Genomic DNA, 23,226 nt, shown 5'->3' with positions numbered 1-23,226 from the left:
AGGACCACGTAACGCAGATTGGCGTCAGGTCCTGGGGCACTCTCTGGCCGGGGATCGCGCGCTGGGATGCGCGCGCATCCACCGGCAATAGGCTCCGCCCACCCGCGCCGTCAACCCGCCGGCCAATCGGAAGCGCCGGCGGGTTGTTAACCCGACGATCCCCGGATAGGAAGCGTATAATACGCTTTGTAATGTTTACAAAGTGTATTATACAGGCTGCCTCCTGCCCTGGTGGTCCCAGTGTCCGAGGGACCACCAGGGCAGGCTGCAGCCACCCTAGTCTGCACCCAAACACACTGATCTGCCCCCCCCTGCCCCCTGATCGCCCACAGTACCCCTCAGAACCCCCCTGCCCACCCCCCAGACCACCATTTGCACACAATCACCCCCCTAATCACCCATCAATCACTCCCTGTCACTATCTGTCAACGCTATTTTTTTTTTTAGTCCCTAAACTGCCCCCTGCTCCCTCCTGATCACCCCCCCACCCCTCAGATTCTCCCCAGACCCCCCCAGACCCTCCCCCCCCCCTGTGTACTGTATGCATCTATCCCCCCTGATCACCTGTCAATCACCCATCAATCACCCGTCAATCACCCGTCAATCACCCCCTGTCACTGCCACCCATCAATCAGCCCCTAACCTGCCCCTTGCGGGCAATCTGATCACCCACCCACACCAATAGATCGCCCGCAGATCCGACATCAGATCACCTCCCAAATCCATCGTTTACATCTATTCTCTCCTCTAAACACCCACTAATTACCCATCAATCACCCATCAATCACCCCCTATCACCACCTGTCACTGTTACCCATCAGATTAGACCCTTGCGGGCACCCAATCGCCCGCCCACACGCTCAGATTGCCCTCAAACCCCCCCTTATCGATTCGCCAGTGCATTATTTACATCCGTTCTTCCCTGTAATAACCCACTGATCACCTGTCAATCACCCCCTGTCACTGCCACCCATCAATCACCCCCTGTCACTGCCACCCATCAATCAGCCCCTAACCTGCCCCTTGCGGGCAATCTGATCACCCACCCACACCAATAGATCGCCCGCAGATCCGACATCAGATCACCTCCCAAGCGCAGTGTTTACATCTATTCTCTCCTCTAAACACCCACTAATTACCCATCAATCACCCCCTATCACCACCTGTCACTGTTACCCATCAGATTAGACCCTAATCTGCCCCTTGCGGGCACCCAATCACCCGCCCACACGCTCAGATTGCCCTCAGACCCCCCCCTTATCAATTCGCCAGTGCAATATTTACATCTGTTATTCCCTGTAATAACCCACTGATCACCTGTCAATCACCTGTCAATCACCCCCTGTCACTGCCACCCATCAATCACCCCCTGTCACTGCCACCCATCAATCAGCCCCTAACCTGCCCCTTGCGGGCAATCTGATCACCCACCCACACCAATAGATCGCCCGCAGATCCGACATCAGATCACCTCCCAAGTGCAGTGTTTACATCTCTTCTCTCCTCTAAACACCCACTAATTACCCATCAATCACCCCCTATCACCACCTGTCACTGTTACCCATCAGATTAGACCCTAATCTGCCCCTTGCGGGCACCCAATCACCCGCCCACACCTCAGAACGCCCTCAGACCCCAGCCCTGATCACCTCGCTAGTGCATTGCTTGCATCTATTTCCCCCCTCTAATCACACCTTGAGACACCCATAAATCACCTCCTGTCACCCCCTAGCACACCTACCCATCAGATCAGGCCCTAATTTGCCCCGTGTGGGCTCCTGATCACTCGGCCAAACCCTCAGATCCCCCTCAGACCCCCTTCCGATCACCTCCCCAGTGCATTGATTGCATCTATTTTCCCCTCTAACCGCCCCCTGAGACACCCATCAATCACCTCCTGTCACCCCCCTAGCACTCCTATCCATCAGATCAGGCCCAATACATCCTGTCATCTAAGAGGCCACCCTGCTTATGACCGTTTCCACAAAATTTGCCCCCTCATAGACCACCTGTCATCAAAATTTGCAGATGCTTATACCCCTGAACAGTCATTTTGAGAAATTTGGTTTCCAGACTACTCACAGTTTTGGGCCCGTAAAATGCCAGGGCAGTATAGGAACCCCACAAGTGACCCCATTTTAGAAAGAAGACACCCCAAGGTATTCTGTTAGGTGTATGATGAGTTCATAGAAGATTTTATTTTTTGTCAAAAGTTAGCGGAAATTGGATTTTTATTGTTTTTTTCACAAAGTGTCATTTTTCACTAACTTGTGACAAAAAATAAAATCTTCTATGAACTCACCATACCCCTAACGGAATACCTTGGGGTGTCGTCTTTCTAAAATGGGGTCACTTGTGGGGTTCCTATACTGCCCTGGCATTTTAGGGGCCCTAAACCGTGGGGAGTAGTCTAGAAAACAAATGCCTCAAAATGACCTGTGAATAGGACGTTGGGCCCCTTAGCGCACCTAGGCTGCAAAAAAGTGTCACACATGTAGTATCGCCATACTCAGGAGAAGTAGTATAATGTGTTTTGTGGTGTATTTTTACACATACCCATGCTGGGTGGGAGAAATCTCTCTGTAAATGGACAATTGTGTGTAAAAAAAATCAAAAATGTGTCATTTACAGAGATATTTCTCCCACCCAGCATGGTTATATGTAAAAATACACCACAAAACACATTATACTACTTCTTCTGAGTACGGCGATACCACATGTGTGACACTTTTTTGCAGCCTAACTGTGCTAAGGGGCCCAAAGTCCAATGAGTACCTTTAGGATTTCACAGGTCATTTTGAGACATTTGGGTTCAAGACTACTCCTCACGGTTTAGGGCCCCTAAAATGCCAGGGCAGTATTGGAACCCCACAAATGACCCCATTCTAGAAAGAAGACACCCCAAGGTATTCCGTTAGGAGTATGGTGAGTTCATAGAAGATTTTATTTTTTGTCACAAGTTAGCGGAAATTGATATGTATTGGTTTTTTTTTTTCACAAAGTGTCATTTTCCGCTAACTTGTGACAAAAAAAAAATCTTCTATGAACTCACCATACCCCTAACGGAATACCTTGGGGTGTCTTCTTTCTAAAATGGGGTCACTTGTGGGGTTCCTATACTGCCCTGGCATTTTAGGGGCCCTAAACCGTGAGGAGTAGTCTAGAATCCAAATGCCTCAAAATGACCTGTGAATAGGACGTTAGGCCCCTTAGCGCACCTAGGTTGCAAAAAAGTGTCACACATGTGGTATCGCCGTACTCAGAAGTAGTAGTATAATGTGTTTTGAGGTGTATTTTTATACATACCCATGCTGGGTGGGAGAAATCTCTCTGTAAATGGACAATTGTGTGTAAAAAAAACAAATAATTGTCATTTACAGAGATATTTCTCCCACCTAGCATCTGTATGTGTAAAAATACACCCCAAAACACATTATACTACTTCTCCTGAGTATGGCGGTACCACATGTGTGGCACTTTTTTGCACCCTAAGTGCGCTAAGGGGCCCAAAGTCCAATGAGTACCTTTAGGATTTCACAGGTCATTTTGCGACATTTGGTTTCAAGACTACTCCTCACGGTTTAGGGCCCCTAAAATGCCAGGGCAGTATAGGAACCCCACAAATGACCCCATTTTAGAAAGAAGACACCCCAAGGTATTCCGTTAGGAGTATGGTGAGTTCATAGAAGATTTTATTTTTGTCACAAGTTAGCAGAAAATGACACTTTGTGAAAAAAAAGAATTAAAATCAATTTCCGCTAACTTGTGACAAAAAAAAAAAAAATCTTCTATGAACTCACCATCCTCCTAATGGAATACCTTGGGGTGTCTTCTTTCTAAAATGGGGTAATTTGTGGGATTCCTATACTGTCCTGGCATTTTAGGGGCCCTAAACCGTGAGGAGCAGTCTTGAAACGAAATTTCTCAAAATGACCTGTGAAATCCTAAAGGTACTCATTGGACTTTGGGCCCCTTAGCGTAGTTAGGGTGCAAAAAAGTGCCACACATGTGGTATCGCCGTACTCAGGAGAAGTAGTATAATGTGTTTTGGGGTGTATTTTTCCACATACCCATGCTGAGTGGGAGAAATATCTCTATAAATTGACAATTGTGTGTAAAAAAAAATAAAACAATTGTCATTTACGGAGATATTTCTCCCACCCAGCATGGGTATGTGTAAAAATACACCCCAAAACACATTATACTACTTCTCCTGAGTACGGCAATACCACATGTGTGGCACTTTTTTGCAGCCTAACTGCGCTAAGGGGCCCAAAGTCCAATGAGCATCTTTAGGCTTTACAGGGGTGCTTACAATTAGGCACCCCCCAAAATGCCAGGACAGTGAACACACCCCACAAATGACCCCATTTTGGAAAGTAGACACTTCAAGGTATTCAGAGAGTAGCAAAGTGAGTCCGTGGCAGATTTCATTTTTTTTTGTCGCAAGTTAGAAGAAATGGAAACTTTTTTTTTTTTTTTTTTTTTTTTGTTACAAAGTGTCATTTTCCGCTAACTTGTGACAAAAAATAAAATCTTCTATGAACTCACCATGCCTCTCACTGAATACTTTGGGATGTCTTCTTTCCAAAATGGGGTCATTTGGGGGGGATTTGTACTATCCTGGAATTTTAGCCCCTCATGAAACCTGACAGGTGCGCAGAAAAGTCAGAGATGCTTGAAAATGGGAAAATTCACTTTTGGCACCATAGTTTGTAAACGCTATAACTTTTACCCAATCCAATAAATATACACTGAATGTTTTTTTTTTAATCAAAGACATGTAGCAGAATAACTTTCGCGCTCAAATGTATAGGAAATTTTACTTTATTTGAAAAATGTCAGCACAGAAAGTAAAAAAAGTCATTTTTTTGACAAAATTCATGTCTTTTTTGATGAATATAATAAAAAGTAAAACTCGCAGCAGCAATCAAATAGCACCGAAAGAAAGCTGTATTAGTGACAAGAAAAGGAGGTAAAATTCATTTAGGTGGTAGGTTGTATGACTGAGCAATAAACCGTGAAAGCTGCAGTGGTCCGAATGGAAAAAAAAGCTCTGGTCCTTAAGGGGTTTTATGACTGCAGTCCTTAAGTGGTTAAACCCCCCCTCTTGAGTCCGCCAGGAGAAAAGCGTGATATAAATGTTCTGTGTTTGTAACTGAAGAAATTTTGTGGACCGCTTGCAAGTTACGGTCTTGCAATCTGTCCGCAAGCATACATACAATATATAAAAGCACTTTTAATATTTAACTTTTTATTATAAGGTGTACTACCTTATATCCTCTAACCAGCTGTCCCTGGATATAAGACACCTTGGGCCTGATGCACAAAAAAAAAACATTGCATAGACCGCACACGGCAACATTACCCTTACTACCAGCAGCAAGTACCGCCATTAATGCAACCTGTTGCTACGGTAAAGCTCATTAGTAGCGTGCGTTACCTTAGCAACACTCACACTACTCGAGTACAGAGGGTCACGCTAATGGCGAAACTTGCGGTACTTGCTGCCAGAAGTAAGGGCAAATACTGCCATGCACTGTGTTACCTTGATTTTGAGCATCAGGCCCTTTGCGACATTCCCTCCCCCTGCCCCCCAATTCCTGTATCTTACCTCCCCGCAGCTACTGGCGTTGTTTTCACCCATATCTGCAAAGAGAAAAAGAAAAACTGTTATCAGATGTTAACTGTGAAAATAACTCATTATAGAAACTTAACACACACAGATAAAAAAAAAAAAAAAAAAAAAAAAAAAAAAAGAGATTGTGCTTTTACAGTAATAATAGACAAAAGGATACATTTAGGGGGAACATTAGAGAAAACCCCTACCCTGCTCTCTGTTTCATTCTTCACTGCTCAGCTTGCTTCTTATCAGCCCTGATAAAATCCCTGACTGAGCATTCAGGAATCATTATAGCTGAGTCTGTCTTCTCTGGTGTCTTTTCAAGCCCAGGCCTGCCCCATTCTGGCTCTGCTATAATGACTCAGCTATAATGATTCCTGAGCAAAGCCAGACTGCATGCTCAGTCTGGGATTTTATCAGGGCTGATAGGAAGCAAGCTGAGCAGTGAAGGATGAAACAGAAATAAAGCAGAGGGACACCAAGAGCCCCAATAGTGTAATTTGTCTTGGGGACAACAAAATAAATGAGAAGTTAAAATTATACTTACAAACCAGGGTTACCAATAGGCAACCACTGTATAGGCAGGTGGGGAGAACAATCCTGACCCCACTCAGGAATAAAAAGTCGCTCTCTGTAGACAGGAAAATAGGGTAACAACCCTCCACCCAGGGTGGACTCAATGTAGTGTACAAGATACAGAGGCGCCAAAAGAATAAAAGGTAATTAAATGAACTTAAAAAACCAACTGGTTAAACAAAGGAGGCAGCGGTGGTCTTACCCCCTCCAAACAGACACAAACAAGGACTGCGATTCAGACAGTCAACAATTTATTCGGAACTCCAAAAAACAATGCAACGCGTTTCACGGGCCATACATCCCGCTTCCTCAGGCAAAATACAGTAGGAGTCACAGCATCTGTATTATATCAGCGAGCTCGGCGCCTCTGTGATAGAATACAGATGCTGTGACTCCTACTGTATTTTGCCTGAGGAAGCGGGATGTATGGCCCGTGAAACACGTTGCATTGTTTTTTGGAGTTCCAAATAAATTGTTGACTGTCTGAATCGCAGTCCTTGCCTGTGTCTGTTTGGAGGGGGTAAGACCACCGCTGCCTCCTTTGTTTAACCAGTTGGTTTTTTAAGTTCATTTAATTACCTTTTATTCTTTTGGCGCCTCTGTATCTTGTACACTACAAGGATGAAACAGAGAGCAGGGTAGGTGTTTTCTCTAATGTTCCCACTGATATATATGGTGAAGTACATGAGGGTGCTTCGTCTCTGGTTCACTTTAAACCAAGAAATGAGAAAAAAAAGCACAGGAAGAACGCATGAGCATTTGATGCATTGTTCTGTGCGTTTGTGGCTTCTCTTTAGTCATTTGAGTTTAACAGCACGTCTTTTCTGCACGAGAACGTGTACAGCGGTGTGTTTGAAAAACCCAGAGTGTGCAAACACATTAGCGGGAAGGTTAAAATGTGATCCCTGTCGGATGCTGCCTGCGCTTATGGTTCGGAAATTTAAACATGCATTTGCAGAAAGACATGTGAGCAACTCTTGAGAAACCCTATATCACCTAAGGGGCCAAAATCTTAAACAGAGTCTGAGTCGTGAGTGGAGCAGTGTAATATGTTCCTGCTCCAGCACTGTGCCGGGTCTTCTCTGATCTTGCCGACAGCCACACGTTCTATGCTGCATACCTCCGGCTCCTGAGGCATGTCACATGATCAGGAGAAGGGGGTATGGGAGCACAGAAAGTGTGACTGCCTGGAAGAACAGAAGAGACACAATGGATCACTGGAGCAGGTAAATCTTACACGGCTCTGCTGCGCTACTCTGCTATGTGGGGAGATGGTGTTGGGGAAGGTGTGTGTGTGCTTTACAGGCCGCATGGGGGATTGAGAGGTTTGGATACCCAGCACAGGCCCCTTGCTTATTCTCTTGGGGGAAGGTGGGTGTTCTCGTGAGTTGTTGCTACTCCCCTTTAAAAGAACAGGCAAAGGTTTGTGATTTATTGGGGTCAGCCATCTTTTTGGTTGAAAGGAGGTGACAGGGAGCATGACAGTTCCAACTGTCCTGTGTCCTGATCACTCCTCCCAGCTGCGCATGCTAGGCTTCAAATCTCAAATTCAAAAAAATAAATAAATAAAAGAACAACCACCTCAGAAATCCCATCATGCTTTGCACAGCATCAGGGGTAAAATGCCTGGGCAGATTTCTTTGATGGGGCGGAGCTTTGCTTCTGTGCAGCTAAAAAAAGAGGCTTGGGTAAGAAAAACAAAGTTCTGATGCCGTGAAACTGTTAAAGAAAAAACAAGCCTTTTCAGTGCTGCTGAGTAGATTTTTAGTCTGGAGGTTCACCTTAAACTGGCAATGTTTCAATCAGAAACCCCGTCACCGGTGTGCTGTCATTTTAGACTGCTTACAATGATGCTCATTTATAATAGCAAATATATCGGTGCCAAGGAACAATGGAACCGCCGCTGAGAAGAACAATGTCCAAAAGTTCAGAAATCAGGCATACATCAAAGGTCAGCGCAGGTTTAGAAAGTCATTGTATGTAGGGAATGGTAGATTCTTCACCACAATATATCAAATGCTCAGAGGTAGGTATCCGCCAAACATCAAAACAAGAAAAGGCTTACCAGCTCCCAACAACCCACATTATAAGGTTGTAAAATGGCTCAGGCCACAGATAACGTCCAGGGAACATCAGACGTCGTGAAGATCCATCCCGACTGGTTTCGCAGGACTGCGAAACCAGTCGGGAAGGATCTTCACGACGTCTGATGTTCCCTGGACGTTATCTGCGACCTGAGCCATTTTACAACCTTATAATGTGGGTTGTTGGGAGCTGGTAATCCTTTTCTTGTTTTAATGATGCTCATTTGAAGCTATCAAGGGCCACATAAAATGCAAAGGAGGGCCGTATTTATCCCGCGGGACTTGTGTTTGACACCTGTGGCCTAACCAATGTAATGTAATATGACACAGTATACCAGTGATCTGCAAACGTGGCTCTCCAGCTATTAAGGAACTACACATCCCACAATGCATTTGCATTTATGAATCCTGACTGTGGCTGTCAGACTCCTGCAATGCATTGTGGGACTTGTGGTTCCTTAACAGTTGGAGAGCCACGTTTGCAGATCACTGGAGGAGGAGTATATCAATTCCAGAAACACCCTACAACCATTGAGAAAACTCTGAACAGAAATCCTTTTACAATTTGATATTTTTGGTGGTTATAGGACTAGTGTTGGTATCCGAATCTGGATTTCTTCAGTCGGAGACCTGAATTATGCCGCACACCGCAGCTCTGCACAAAGCTGGTGGAGAGGGCCACGGAGCTGCGGGCCATCTCAAGCTTTACGTGGTTCGGTTGATTCCCCCTCTCGGCTTGGAGCGAGATAATGCGATCAATCGTCGCTAGTTATTTTAGCGTTTTGGGACCACAGTACATAAGCTATATTCTCCACTCAAACCTCTCATAATAATCGTCTCTGCCAAGAATAGTTTAGCACCTATGAGGCTTTAAAAAAAAAAATTCTGTACCTTGGCACGCTCCCTAATCTATAGCAACACAGTTCAGCTGACACACAGTAAATCAGCCACAAACTATATGGAGGTCTTTCTGGTTACATCAGGATTACAGTTCTGCTGCATTTCATTCAAACAACGACGTAATCTGGGAGGAGGGACTGCGTGTGCAGCCTGCAGGCATGACCTGCATCTGCTGCCTACTGTAAGGGCTTGTTCACACCTAGGGCGTTTCGCGCTTTTTTTTTAAATGCCGGCGACTTTGAAAAATGTCCTAAAATACCTCATGCAATTAATCCTTATTGGATAGTTCACGTCAGCGCGTTTCGTCTACTTTCCATTCACAAAAGCGCTGCATGTACCATTTTCGGGGCGATTTTGTACAATGGAAAAACGCAAAACGGTCACAAATTTTTTTTATTTGTATTTTTTTTAATCCGCCGATTGCGTTCACGTTTTTAAGAATAAATACATTGTATTTATTATTTTACGGGTCAAAGAGTTCACTTCCTGGCTGACGTCAGGAAGTGAAAAAATTGAATCGCTCCGCAAAAAAGTGCTTACAAAAACGCTTTGCACAAAATTGTACCGCTCAGTGGATTGCCGGGAGGGAGAAAAAAAAAACGCTCACAAAAAATAGAAAAATCGTCATGTCAGCAATTTCGATTTTAGATGTGAACAAAGCCTCAGTCAGAGCACAGAGCAAAGTTTCCAAAATACCACCCCACAGCTCTCCAGAAACTCAGATCTCATCACAGCAGAAAGTGTGACCCCGCTGTGGTAAGTTAAAAGGAACCTGAGGTGAGAGACATATGGAGGCGGCCATATTTATTTTCTTTTCAAACAATACCAAATGGCTGGCAGTCTTGCTGACCTTTCTGGTCAGTAGTGCCTGAATCACACTCCTGAATCAAGGATACAAGTAGTCCTCATCAGAGGACACCTCATCTGAAATGCTTGTTTAGGGTCCATGGCTAAGGGCTCGTTTCCACTATTGCGGTGCAGAATCGCCTGGATTCCACCGCTGATGAAATAGCATGCGGATGCGATTTTTTTCGCGTTTTTTGCCGCGAATTTGTATAGGTGAGGGTATATGCGAATTTAACCATGTCACTGCCTGTTTGAAGTTACATTGGTACCTATGCGAATTCGCATGTGAATTCGCATGAAAATTCGCATACCATAGCCGCATGCGAATTCCCTATTAAATACATTAGCGGCGATTCGCATGCATTCCACTCGCAGGCGAATTCGTTGGCTCTTTTGTGCGTTTTTTAAACGCTAAAAAAAACGCACCTCAACAACGCTACAGTGGAAACAGGCCCACCCACTTGCATTACATGTGCGAATCTGCATGCGTTGGACGCATGCAGATTCGCGATAGTGGAAACCCGCCCTCGTCCCTTCCCTCCAATCAGCGGGAGGGAAGGGACGAGGGCGGGTAGCGGCGATGCGGAGTAGGCGGCGGAGCGGCGCTGACAGACAGCGCTAGAGTAAACATTGTGCTGGCGACACGCAGCGTGTCGCCAGCACTGCGGGGGTATAGCGGCGAGCAGGGGGGTCTTTGAGACGCACGATGGGGCAACAGAGGCTGGTGTTAGTGTGACCAACCAGCCTCTGTGCCCCACTAACGTAATACAATGCCACCTCGGGTTCTCTTTAAGAAGGCAATTACACCAAGCTTTGCTTTTTTAGTAGGAGGTCTTTTTGGTCCCTCTTATCCCCCTATACATTCCTAGTAGTTTGGGTCACCCTGAGCTGCTTGGTTACTCTGAAAAGAAATATCAACCCCAAAAAGCCCAATTTGTGGTAAAAAAAAAAAAAAAAAAAAAAAACAAGATATGGATCATTTCATTGTGATTAGCAGTGATTAAGCTATTGGCAAATGAAAGGGATGAGCACTGAAAGGTGAAAATCGCTGTTGTACGTTAGGGTAAAAACCGCTTTGGGGTGAAGTGGTTAAAAGGAAATAAATACTGTATGTCAGCCTCCCTTTAAGCCGCCGTCAGTTCCTGGTGTCAGGAATCTGGAGGTATGACCCAACATTTGAGAGACACTGGGTAAACCTTCGATGACATCCTTCAGACCTTCGTCAGCCAATCAGAGAGGCCCAACGTTGACAACGACAGCTGAACATTCTGTATTTTAAAGTTTGCTTTGGCCTGGACTGGAGCATTTAAAGAACAAACTATAAAGCTTAAAGGAGTTCTTTCGCGAAAAAAGTAGGCAGTTAAAAAATGTGACAGATGACAGGTTTTGGGCCAGTCCATCATTTTAAGGGGGATTCTCAGGGCTTTCTTTGTTTTCAACAGCATTTTCTGAACAGCAGTTTAACTGCCAAAATAGCAAGATACCAGCCGGCCTCCCTAATCACTTGCACACTATTATGTCAGTTAGATTTTGCAACTGTTGTTCAGGAAATGCTGTTGAAAACAAAGAAAGCCCTGAGAATCCCCCTAAAAAGATGGACTGGCCCAAAACCTGTCATCTGTCACATTTTTTAACTGCCTACTTTTTTCGCGAAAGAACCCCTTTAACTAGATTAAAGTTAAAAAATAAATAAATAAAGCAAAATGGGGAACTTTGCAGCTCATTTCATAATGCTACCAAAACAAAGAAACCACAGTGCAACAACAATAGAGAATGACGACACGAACGAGAGGAACACAAAATCACAACGTAACCCCCACACTAGACTAAAGGCTACAGAAGTGTCCCCGAATGCATTTTCATGATGAAAATATTTCAACATGTGTGTTAGAAAACCTAGAAGACCAAAAGGAGGAATGATGGAAAATCCTTATACTGTACCGGGACCCCAGAAATCCTTATAATCAGGATGATAACTGCATATACACCATCTTGTATAGGAGCAAAGTGGTGAACAGAACACCAGCTTTACGCAAAAAGTGGGATCAGCGCATCACCAGGCCGCCTTCGAATGGCCTCCGATCAGAAATGCGCTGAGCCCCCCCCAGAGACTGCAAATGCACCTTGCACCCAAACAGAGGCTCTGCATATACACCAAGAGCAAAGCTGTTAAGTGGGAGCGGCTGACCAAAAATGAATTATATTAGTACATAGCAAGAAAGTGAACAGCGCTACTTAAAAACAGATGAGTGTCTACCTGCAAAAGAGTGCAAGCCCCACTTATGGGATAAATACACACTGAGCATACACATGACCTGTCTACCACCGGAGGATGTTAGTTTCCTGTAACAGCTTGCATGCAACTTGTTAAGTACTCATCCCTCCCACTGCGAAGAAGTCAATTCTCCATGGGAGGGGACCTAACACTAACTAAATCCTAACCTATGTATATGTATAGCCTGGGCGCGCTACCAAGTAAAATTGAAAATTGCAATTTTCAATTTTACTTGGTAGCGCGCCCAGGCTATGCATATACATAGGTTAGGATTTAGTTAGTGTTAGGCCCCTCCCATGGAGGATTGACTTCTTCGCAGTGGGAGGGACGAGTACTTAACAAGTTGCATGCAAGCTGTTACAGGAAACCAACATCCTCCAGTGGTAGACAGGTCATGTGTATGCTCAGTGTGTATTTATCCCATAAGTGGGGCTTGCACTCTTTTGCAGGTAGGCACTCATCTGTTTTTAAGTAGCGCTGTTCATTTCCTTGCTATGTAGAACACCAGCTTTATATACTAATTGTAATTGCCACTACAGTGCAGCTTGCTTATTTTTCGCTCTAGGGCAAGCCGGTGAGCAAAGTCAATCAGGTGTGACCATGTGACATTCGAAACAGGAAGAACAACTGTTGCCAGACTACGGTTACAGAACACATTGCATTACAGTGAAGGCGGAACTTCATAGCTCACTGAAAGAGGAGGCAGGACTTTGTAGCTCAAAGGAAGTAGGCGAGGTCAGTTTTAAGACCCTAGTTCTGTTAACAGGAAGTACATGACTATCTCTATGGATTGATGGATGATGAACAGTTCCAAAGTTAAAACTTCTCATTTTCACTAATGAACATGATTGCTTTCGTTTTGTTCAGCTTTGTGTTTAGTTACACTTTAGACTTTTAAAGTATTTGCTTTAACCCTTTAGCAGCCAATTTATTTCATACATTTCATCTTAGTTACAGTTTCTTGCTTCAAATTAGTACTGTTGTAATGTGTATTTATGGCCACTTGTCACTAGGGGGCAGTTTGAGAAAACAGAGGACTTCTGCTTTCAGTTTCTATATTTTCTGCTAGTAGAGACCTCAAAGCACTCCAAAAATTGACAGCACGAGGAGTTCTGCCGACTGAGGTCAAAAGCAGTGCTCTGATCTCAAACAAGATCACTCTATTGCAGCTGCTAATGGGTTAAAGGGGCACCCCAGAAGATAAGGTAGGACTCTTCATGCATGCAGGCGCCTCTAGGTACACCGCTCAGCTATGCGAAGTGATGTAACGTATAGCGACACACATTCTATATCACTAGAAGAGCTGTAAAGAGCGTAGTACTGGAACAAAATGTACCTGGAAGGTCTCATGACAGGAAGACAAGACTGGACCCATGACCTACCTTGTGTAGGGGCGCCATAGCTGAAGAATGCGGACCACACATTACAGGAAGGAAAGACGCCACAGCTAGCATTCAGAGTTAGGGTCAGCATTAAAGACAGGAGAGAGGAAGGAGAGCAGGAACAGAGGTTAGAGATGACATGCTTGTTAGTACGGAAAGAAAATCGACACACCATACATTAGAACCCCATTCTAAAGCTGGCCATACACTTATAGATCACCACCCAATGTGGCAAAACGATCGATTCTTGCAATAAGGTCTGCGCAAAGTCTAGGCAGCCTGGTCCGCCGACTGCAGACCGCATTTTTTTTATACCTCCCTCCCTCCCCCTCTCTGCAGAGTTGCAATGCTTCCAGCATCTGGTCTCCATGGCAACGGTGGTGCCACGTGACATGTCAGAACATGCCAGTGTATTACATGCTGGCACATCCTGGCTATGTGTAACCTGGCGCCACTGTGGCCATGGAGACCCGACGCTGTAAGCGGTGGTTAGGTGAATTACCCCTATTCTTATCGCCCGCACACACCTCCGCAGGGAGGTGAAGAGAGGAATCCAACCGCCCAGTGCTGACCTAGATCTTCCGCACGCTACTGTAGAGCAATTTTTGGTCAAAATCGATCGATCTGATATATTTTTTGGGGGGGAGGGGGGGGCAGATTTGATTGAATCTTCTAGGAATCAAATGGGATAATTGGTAAGTGTAATGGAACCTTAAAATGGCTCAGAGATAAACGTTTACTCATTGCATAATTGTGTTCCTTTCCTATTGTTTATAGGACATTCCTCAAGCCAAATACTTTTTTTGTTTTGTTTTAATACTCTAATTCCCTATAAACTAAACAAGCCTCGCCCACAACTTTTTCAGAGAGCCTTGGTACTCAGTCCCATGTAGCAAGGGCTTAAGGGAGCTCAGTCTGGGCAGGTGGAGGAGGAGGTTACTAGCCAGAGATTTCAGAGGCAGAGGGGAGGAGGGAGGAGGAGAGGAGACTGAATTTACACACAGGCTGAGGGCTGGAGATGCAGATCAGCTTGCCTGCTGTGTGTAATGTGAAAAACAGAACATGGCTGCCCTCATTGTATCACAGGAATAAATAATCATATTTGGGCCCTTTTCCACTAGACTAGAGCGTTTGCGATTGCTGAATCGCAAAATCGCAAATAGATTTTAAAATAGCTACGGTTTGCTAACATAGGAATTGCGGTAGGTAATTTCCACTCCCGCAATTCATTTTTTACTAAATTGCGAACGCGCCGCCGAACGATTTTTGCCGCAATTTTGCTATGCAGCACATAGCATAGCAAAATCTTAATCGCAAACGTCAGGAAATTTTGGACTTTGCTGAATCGCAATCGCTAGCGTTTAGCGTGAACGCTAGCGATTGCTAGTGGAAAAGGGCCCAAACTGTTGAAGCTGTTTGCAGCTAGATTTGCTGTGTAAACTACCTACATTTTAGATAAGATATATAGACAAGTTACTTGTTATAGTTAGTTTTTCACGTCGGATCCGCTTTAATACAAGCATTAATCACAAAACCTGATTACACAGTACAAATAAACAATTTTTTGCCTCGTAGATAGATCAATTAAAACGTAACTTTTAATAACTTACATTTATAAAATTAAAACAATGTGGGGTTGACTGACTGTCAATTATTAAATCTCCTTACTAATAAACTCGAGGTGTCTAGTAAGTATTATTGAAGTAAATCACTACCTCTGAGTTCATTACAGTATATAATCAATTACTCATAACCCCCACCAGAACAAAAACCCATGGGTTTTTAGTAAAAGTAAAAAAGACATACTTTTATTATTCAAATGACCCTCCACCCTTCTGTCATCTGTAGGTTTTCTTCATATGAGCATTTGATACTAAGCAACACGTTACTACAGGGGGCAGGAATAAGGATTACACACTCACAAATATAATTTTGGCAGAGAAAATACCGTAAATATATTTATACAACTCTGTACATCAGTCCTAAAAGAGGCATGTAATGATAGGTGTCAGCAATCAGAGAGAATCTGATTATTGGTGATCTGCAGTATCACCAAGAATACAGATCTATACCTGATTATGGATGATCTGCAGAATCACCAATAATACAGATATAGTACTAACCTCTAGACACCTGAAGCGTGTAAGTGTTTGGTGTAACAGTAGGAATTGAACCACCGGGGTAGCAGGTGGTCCAATTAGTAGAGAAGACTCTACTGCAGTCAAGGGCTCCAGGAGTAAGAGTCCCCGACTAGTCTTGCAGCAGGGCCCCCCTCTGAGGAGCAGGGGACCCCTGCAGGAGGACTGAGCACCCAAAGGTTGGGCGACAGCCAGAAGGGTCGGGCAGGCCGAGTCAGCAACACACAGGCAGATAAAGTACAGAGACAGGAGACAGATTCGGTAACCAGGGACAGGCAGGGTCGGCAACAGTAGATCAGATGTGCGAAGGTACCGAATCAGAAAACAGAAGAGGAGTCAGGAGAGATACAATTCATAAACAGATATCCAATAATGCCTAGTCTTGAGTGTGAGGTCCGTGGTCTCACACACAGGGACTGGTCTAAGGAATAACACAGATGATATACAATATTCCTAGTCTGGGGTGTGAGGTCCGTGGTCTCTACACCCTGGAACTGGTCTAAGGAACAACACAGATGAGATACAATATTCCTAGTCTGGGGTGTGAGGTCCGTGGTCTCACACCCTGGAACTGGTCTAAGGAATAACACAGATGATATACAATATTCCTAGTCTGGGGTGTGAGGTCCGTGGTCTCTACACCCTGGAACTATGCTAGAGAATAACACAGATAATAATACAGTGAACTGGCTAAGTGTGGATTCCCAGGTCCTCCTGGTTCCAACACACTGAAGGATCTGACTAAGGTCTGAGTGCTAACACATAGGTATTCGCAACGCCAGACAACCAGCAACTGAACAGCAAGATATATATATAGTAAAGTGCTCCACAGCGCCGCCCAGCCCCCATCAACCAATCACCTGCAGAGCTGGGATCAGCTGACCGCCTCGATCAGCTGACCCTTCTCCTATTGGCATAAAGAGCCTGTCTTGCGGCGCGTGCGCGTAGCTCTCCATCTGTGTGCACTACTAGGTCCAGACAAACCAGAAGCATGTTGCTGCGCGGATTCCGCCGCTCTGTGCGTGGATTCCGCCGCCTCACTACCAGAACGCGTGGCGGCTTCTCCGCAATCCGTCACAAGGCACTCATGAGGAAGAAAGAGGGACAGAGGGGTGGGAATTTATATTGGAATTGGTAGGTTATTTGGCACAACAATGCGTTTCCTTCTTCAGGTTTTTAGCCCCTGATAAAAGAATAATTATTTGTACAGCACTCATTTTAAATCATCAGTGATTGGTACATAAAAGTGTAATCCTATGTCAAATGGCACATTCATTAGACACCTCTATAAATGTAAAGATTAGAACAATGCACGGCAGTTCATGCGACACGTCTCTCTATAGGCCGCGTGGTTTTGGGATGATGCCTCGTTCCCCTCCTGCGATTGTATTACATGATGTCACTGTCTGCAGTAAAGGTTAGCGCAATGCAATCCAATGATTAAAGGAAAATTCCACAACTTGTGAAATAGGAGTATCCCCATAGTGAGTGTATCACTCACTGCAGCTAATCTCTGCCCTTGCTTCCTATTACAGCATTTCTACCACTGAAAACACAGGAAAAGAGGGAGGGGGCCGGGGAGAGGGAGTGAGGAAAGAAGTCAGTTCGTGTTTCAGGTGTGTGACTCACACACTACGGCAGACAAAGATCAGCAGCACAGCCAGGCAACTAGTATTGTTTAAAAGCAAATAAATATAGCAGCCTCCATAGGTCTCTCAAGGCGGGTTCCTCGAAATCCAAAGCGGCTCTCTATCCAAGGGCCAGACATAATGCAAGCGTAATTCACAGAAGAGTGAGCCCATCTTGTACTACTACTCGCCCTGCCACCCAGAATTCCCCCCATCGTTCCCTCCCTGTACTAACAAATACATCTCTAGAATCTAGCCTAGTGATACATCCACACAAAAGTCAGCCCTGAACTGCCAACCGAGGGATCGACAGTGTTCTCCCCAGAATCTTTTCCCAGCCGGGTGGCATGAAAAAGTAGCCGGGTGGCATGAAAAAGCAGCCGGGTGGCAAGAAAAAGCGGCCGGGTGGCAAGAAAAAGCGGCCGGGTGGCATGAAAAAGTAGCCGGGTGGCAAGAAAAAGTAGCCGGGTGGGGCGTGATAACAGAATGCAGGGCCGGCACTTCTCTGCATACAGCAGAGGAGAAGATGAGCCGATGACAGCCGGGTGGTCACTAAAACTAGCCGGGTGGAGCACCCGGCTAAATGGAGCACCTGGCTAAATGGAGCACCTGGCTAAATGGAGCACCCGGCTAAATGGAGCACCCGGCTAAATGGAGCACCCGGCTAAATGGAGCACCTGGCTAAATGGAGCACCCGGCTAAATGGAGCACCTGGCTAAATGGAGCACCCGGCTAAAAGAGCCTGGGGAGAACACTGATCGAGTCCTGATCCCAGCAAGCAACAGTCCGCATAGACGTGTACAAGGATTTAGAGGATAGGGAGGATCTAGATATCTAGCCACCTCCCACTGCTCTTAAAGAGGAACTGTCGTGAAAATCTTAAAATTTAAAAACACATACAAATAAGAAGTGCATTTCTTCCAGAGTAAAATGAGCCATAAATTACTTTTCTCCTATGCTGCTGTCACTTACAGCAGGTAGTAGAAATCTGACATTACCGGCAGATTTTGTACTAGCCCATCTTCTCCGTTCAACTGCCAAAATAGCGTGCAACGAGCAGGGAGGCTGGCCAGCATTTTTGTATTATTCTTTTTCAAGGAATGTCTTTATAAAGAATAAAGGCCATGCTGAAAATACCCCATGAAGAGATGAACTAGTCCAAAACCTGTCAGTAATGTCAGATTTCTGCTATCTACTGTAAGTGACAGCAACATAGGAGAAAAGTAAATTATGGCTCATTTTACTCTGGGAGAAACGTACTTCTTATTTGTATGTGTTTTCAATTTTAAGTTTTTTGCGACAGTTCCTCTTTAAGTACAGATAATTATTAGGCTCTGCCTCTATTATGCTACAATAATATCTTGATATTAGCAACTGTGCATCAAATGCAGCAGATATTTGTTAAAGCAGACCTGCACTTCCTCTCTGCTCTAAAAGATAAGAAACAGCATAACCTTTAACATCATGTGCTTTCAAATTAACTTATCTGCCATGGCAGTCAGCTGATGCAGGGGAGAGATCAAATTACAGTTTGGGATTAAACACAGACGAGGGGATATTAGACAGGCTAAACTCTCTAAGTACATACGGGTTACATTTCTCTTTGTTTTCTTTCTATCCTATGCAAGATTTGAGGACCACTTTTAGGCCTCTTGCACACTACATATGATTTTGACGCGAATTTACATGCGATTACGATTTGCAATTTTTAATCAGTAATGTATGCTGCTTTTTTCTGCATTTTCTTTTTTTGTTTTGATAGCATCCAGGGAAAATCTAAATCGCAACCGCAAATTGGAATCGCAAATTGAATTTGCAGTGTGCAGGAGGCCTAAAGGCGCGTACACACACCCTACTTCCGCACACGACGGGCCTGCCAGACCCTCCCAGCTGGGCGGACGTTCTACCGATAGTAGCAGTCTGCCGACAGCGTGTACACACATGCTACTGTCAGCAGAACATCCGCCCAGCGGGAGGGTCTGATGGACCTGTCGTGTGCGGAAGTATGTCGTGTGTACATGTCTTAAAGGAATCATCAGGCAATAAAGACAACATGAGATCTACCTACCCGAGGCTTCCCCTGCCAGCTAATACGTCCCTCGCCGCAGCTCTGGTGTCCCGGGGTCCCCTCCGTTGGCGATACTGATCTTGCCAGGTTGGCATCTACTGCGCCTGCAGCGCTCGCACTGACGTGGTTCGGCGTGTACAGCGCAGATGCAGTAGTTCTGCGCCTGCGTAGAACACTCCAGACCACGTGAGTGCGATCTCAAGCAGTGCTCGTGCAGGCGCAGCTGGTGAGGTTGGCATCTCCAACGGAGGGGGAGGGGACCCTGGGACACCAGAGCTGCAGCGAGGGACGTATCAGCTGGCAGGGGAAGCCTCGGGTAGGTAGATCTCATTTTATCTTTATTGCCTGATGATTCCTTTAAGGATTAAAATAGTAGGGAGGGCAGCTGTAGATCACAGAGGAGGAGATCATACCTATGAAATGATGTGGTAGGCATTTTCCTTTTGCAAAACACAGTATAAAGGTTTTCACATAATTATGGGTTGTTGTTTTTTTTTTGGGGGGGGGGGGGGTTTGTTTTTTAGGCAAAATGTCTTTTTACATCATTACTGTAGTTTTAAACAATACTCTGTTAAATGCCTATATAAAAAAAAAAAAAAAAGAAAAAAAAAAAAGAAAGAAAGAAAAATAAAACTACCTGAGCTTTACAAAATACTTCCTGACTGTAAATGTTTATGATGTGGGTGTAGCTACTGTAAAGAGATAAGTTACAAGAGCTTCTTACTCATCAGCTAAAACTCCTGCGTGTGAGTAAAGCACAGAAGCCGAGGCCTGCAAGAAAACTGCAGAAAACTTAAAGTGTACCAGAGCTGTTCTAAAGAAAACGTTTTATACATACCTGGGGCTTCCTCCAGCCCCACACGCACGGATCGCTCCCACGCTGCCGTCCTCCGCTGCCCGCTGCTCCGATACCAGGTCTCTGCACTTCCGTCAGTCGGCTCCAGTCTGATGCAAGATGTTTGCATATCTCTCCAGCAGCCACACTTCCCCTCTATAGACTGGCCCAAGTGATGGGACCCGATATCGGAGCTGCAGGAAGTGGAAGACGGCGGCGTGGGAGCGATACGTGCGTGTGGGGCTGGAGGAAACCCCAGGTGTGTATAAAACATTTTCTTTATAACAGCTCTGGTACACTAAGTTTTCTGCAGTTTTCTTGCACCCCTCAAGTCCCAGGCAATGAAAAGTATGCTTTCCTGTACCTGGCAACATGTGCATTTAGAGGTAACGCACTGCAAGCAGTGCGTTACCATAGTTACATAGTTATTTTGGTTGAAAAAAGACATACGTCCATCGAGTTCAACCAGTACAAAGTAACGCTACACGTTACAATGGGACGCTAACGTTGCACTGTGAACATCCCATAGGATTGCAGTGCGGTAAGCTGAGTTATAAGACTTTATAACGCAGCTCTGCAACGTCCCACTGTGAATGTAGCCACAGGGTGTACTTCTCTATGTTTTCCTTCTGTTCTGTACAAGAAATCAGGTCCACTTTAAAGGGAACTAAGTACCCTTTCTTTCACTGAAATTTCTCCTGGCTTGTAATAGCTATAGGAGCTGCCATGTGCCCCCCTCCCCTTCCTTATTTACAGAAGTCACAGATGCTATCTTCACACATGCCCTCTAGATAAGCTCTTTAAAGAAATTGACCTAATTACTGACCCTCTCTGCTAATAAAAAAGGTATTGTTTACTTCTTGCTAATGAGTGCAATAAATAAATTACTTAAAGAGAGTCTGAAGCGAGAATAGATCTCGCTTCAGACCTCATAGCTAGCAGGGGCATGCGTGCCCCTGCTAAAACGCCGCTATAGCGCGGCTTAACGGCGGTCCCTGTCCCCCCAAACCCTCTCCGAGCAGCGGGGGAGCGCTTCCTGGTTGGGGCAGGGCTAACCGCTGCAGCCCTGCCCCATGCGCGTCTGTCAGACGCGTATCTCCGCCTCTCCCCCGCCCCTCTCAGTCTTCCTTCACTGAGAGGGGCGGGGGAGAGGCGGCGATGCGCGTCTGATAGACGCGCTGGGAGGCAGGGCTGCAGCCGTTAGCCCTGCCTCCAGGAAGGATATCTCCAGCGACCATTTTCCGACCAACATTTGCGGGGGGTGGGTTGGGGGGACAGGGACCCCCGTTAAGCCACGGGATAGCGGCGTTTTAGCAGGGGCACACGTGCCCCTGCTATATATAAGACCTGAAGCGAGATTTAGTCTCGCTTCAGTGTCTCTTTAAGTCCTTAGCTGCTTGAAATCTCTGTGGAGGAGCTGGACCGCAGGTCTGCTGAAGTAGGCTAATAAAACATAAGTGCTGAACTTTAAATGTAAAATAAAAAGGTAAAATTGAAGTTTATTTTAATAATGAGACATCTTGTTGGCATGCATTTTTCATGTGCTATTGAGATGCCCTTGGTGCTAAAAAAGGTGCTCGTTTCACTTTAAACAATACCAGTTGCCTGGCAGCCGTGCTGATCTCTTTGGCTTCAGTAGTGTCTTAATCACACCATAAACAAGCTTGGAGCTAATCTTGTCAGATCTGACAACAATGTCCGAAACACCTCATCTGCTGCATGCTTGTTCAGGGGCTAGGGCTAAAAGTATTAGAGACAGAGGATCAGCAGGATAGCCAGGCAAGGTTCTCCTTAAATTGGACTCCTTAGTTACACTTATGTTAGGTACACACGATGAGATTTTCTGGCAGATTTACTGTCAAAATCGATCATTTCCAACATGTCCGACATGAGTTTCGTTCGATTTCCGAGCATTTTCCCATCGATTTCCGACAGTTTTCCTTTCAATTTTATCGGAAAGCAAAATCGGACATGTTGGAAATAATCGATCTGACAGTAAATCTGCCAGAAAATCTCAGTGTATACCTAGCATTAGTAAATATGGCAGCCACCACATGCCTCTTGTTTCAGGTTCCCTTTAAGGGACAACTGGAATGAGAAGAATATGGAGGCAGACATATTTATTTCCTTTTAAACAACACCAGTTGCCTGGCAGCCCTGCTGATCTATTTGGCTGCAGTAGTGTGTAAATCACACCTGAAACAAGCATGCGGCTAATCTAGTCAGATCTGACAATAATGTCAGAAACACCTGATCTGCTGCATGCTTGTTCAGGGTCTATGGATAAAAGTACTAGAGGCAGAGGCTCAGCAGGGCTGCCAGGCAACTGGTATTGGTAACTGGTATAAATATGGCAGCCTCCATATCCCTCTCACTTCATGTGTCCTTTAAAGGGAACCTGGAGCAAGGCTTCCCACATACAGGGAGTTAAAGGGAATCTGAAGTGGGAGGTATATGCAGGCTTCTATTTATTTCCTTTTAAACAATACTGGTTGTATGGTAGCCACGCTGATCTATTTGGCTGCAGTAGTGTCTTAAAGGGAATGTCCGAGCACACACAAAAAAAAAAAGAAACCTACTTACCAGGAGCTTCCTCCAGCCCCTTGCAGCTGACATGTCCCATGCCGCAGCTCTGCTCTCAGCTGCCTGCGCGAGCGCCGCTGTCAATTAAGTCCACATTGCCCGGAGTGTACTACGCAGGAGCAGTAGAGTACAACCTCGTGAGGTCGGCCTCTGCACCTGTGGGGACCCCGGGTCAGTGGCTGAGAGCAGAGCTGTGGCATGGGACATGTCGGCTGTAAGGGGCTGAAGGAAGCGCCAGGTAAGTAGATTTTTTTTGTGTGTGCTCGGACATTCCCTTTAACCTCCCTA

At 45.3% G+C, this 23,226-nt stretch overlaps 1 protein-coding gene across 2 annotated transcripts in view; it reads right to left on the bottom strand.

Annotated features, from left to right (window-relative positions):
* The window catches only part of PNPLA7 (patatin like phospholipase domain containing 7), a 412,399-nt gene that overhangs the window by 377,783 nt on the left and 11,390 nt on the right, over positions 1-23,226 (bottom strand). The window contains exons 2-3 of one of the 2 annotated variants that reach the window (XM_068248745.1): positions 13,687-13,751; positions 5,615-5,649 (exon numbers count right to left, since the gene is read on the bottom strand). In XM_068248745.1, coding sequence (XP_068104846.1) covers positions 5,615-5,647 — 33 coding nt within the window. In that variant the 5' untranslated portion in view covers positions 5,648-5,649; positions 13,687-13,751. The remainder of the gene's footprint in view (positions 1-5,614; positions 5,650-13,686; positions 13,752-23,226) is intronic. The other variant, XM_068248744.1, reaches the window with a different exon arrangement.

The sequence above is a fragment of the Hyperolius riggenbachi genome, chromosome 8 (genome assembly GCF_040937935.1).
Source record: "Hyperolius riggenbachi isolate aHypRig1 chromosome 8, aHypRig1.pri, whole genome shotgun sequence".
Classification (NCBI taxonomy): domain Eukaryota; kingdom Metazoa; phylum Chordata; class Amphibia; order Anura; family Hyperoliidae; genus Hyperolius; species Hyperolius riggenbachi.
Note: the sequence above shows the minus strand (reverse complement) of the source record. Positions and strands in the feature narration are given on the sequence as shown.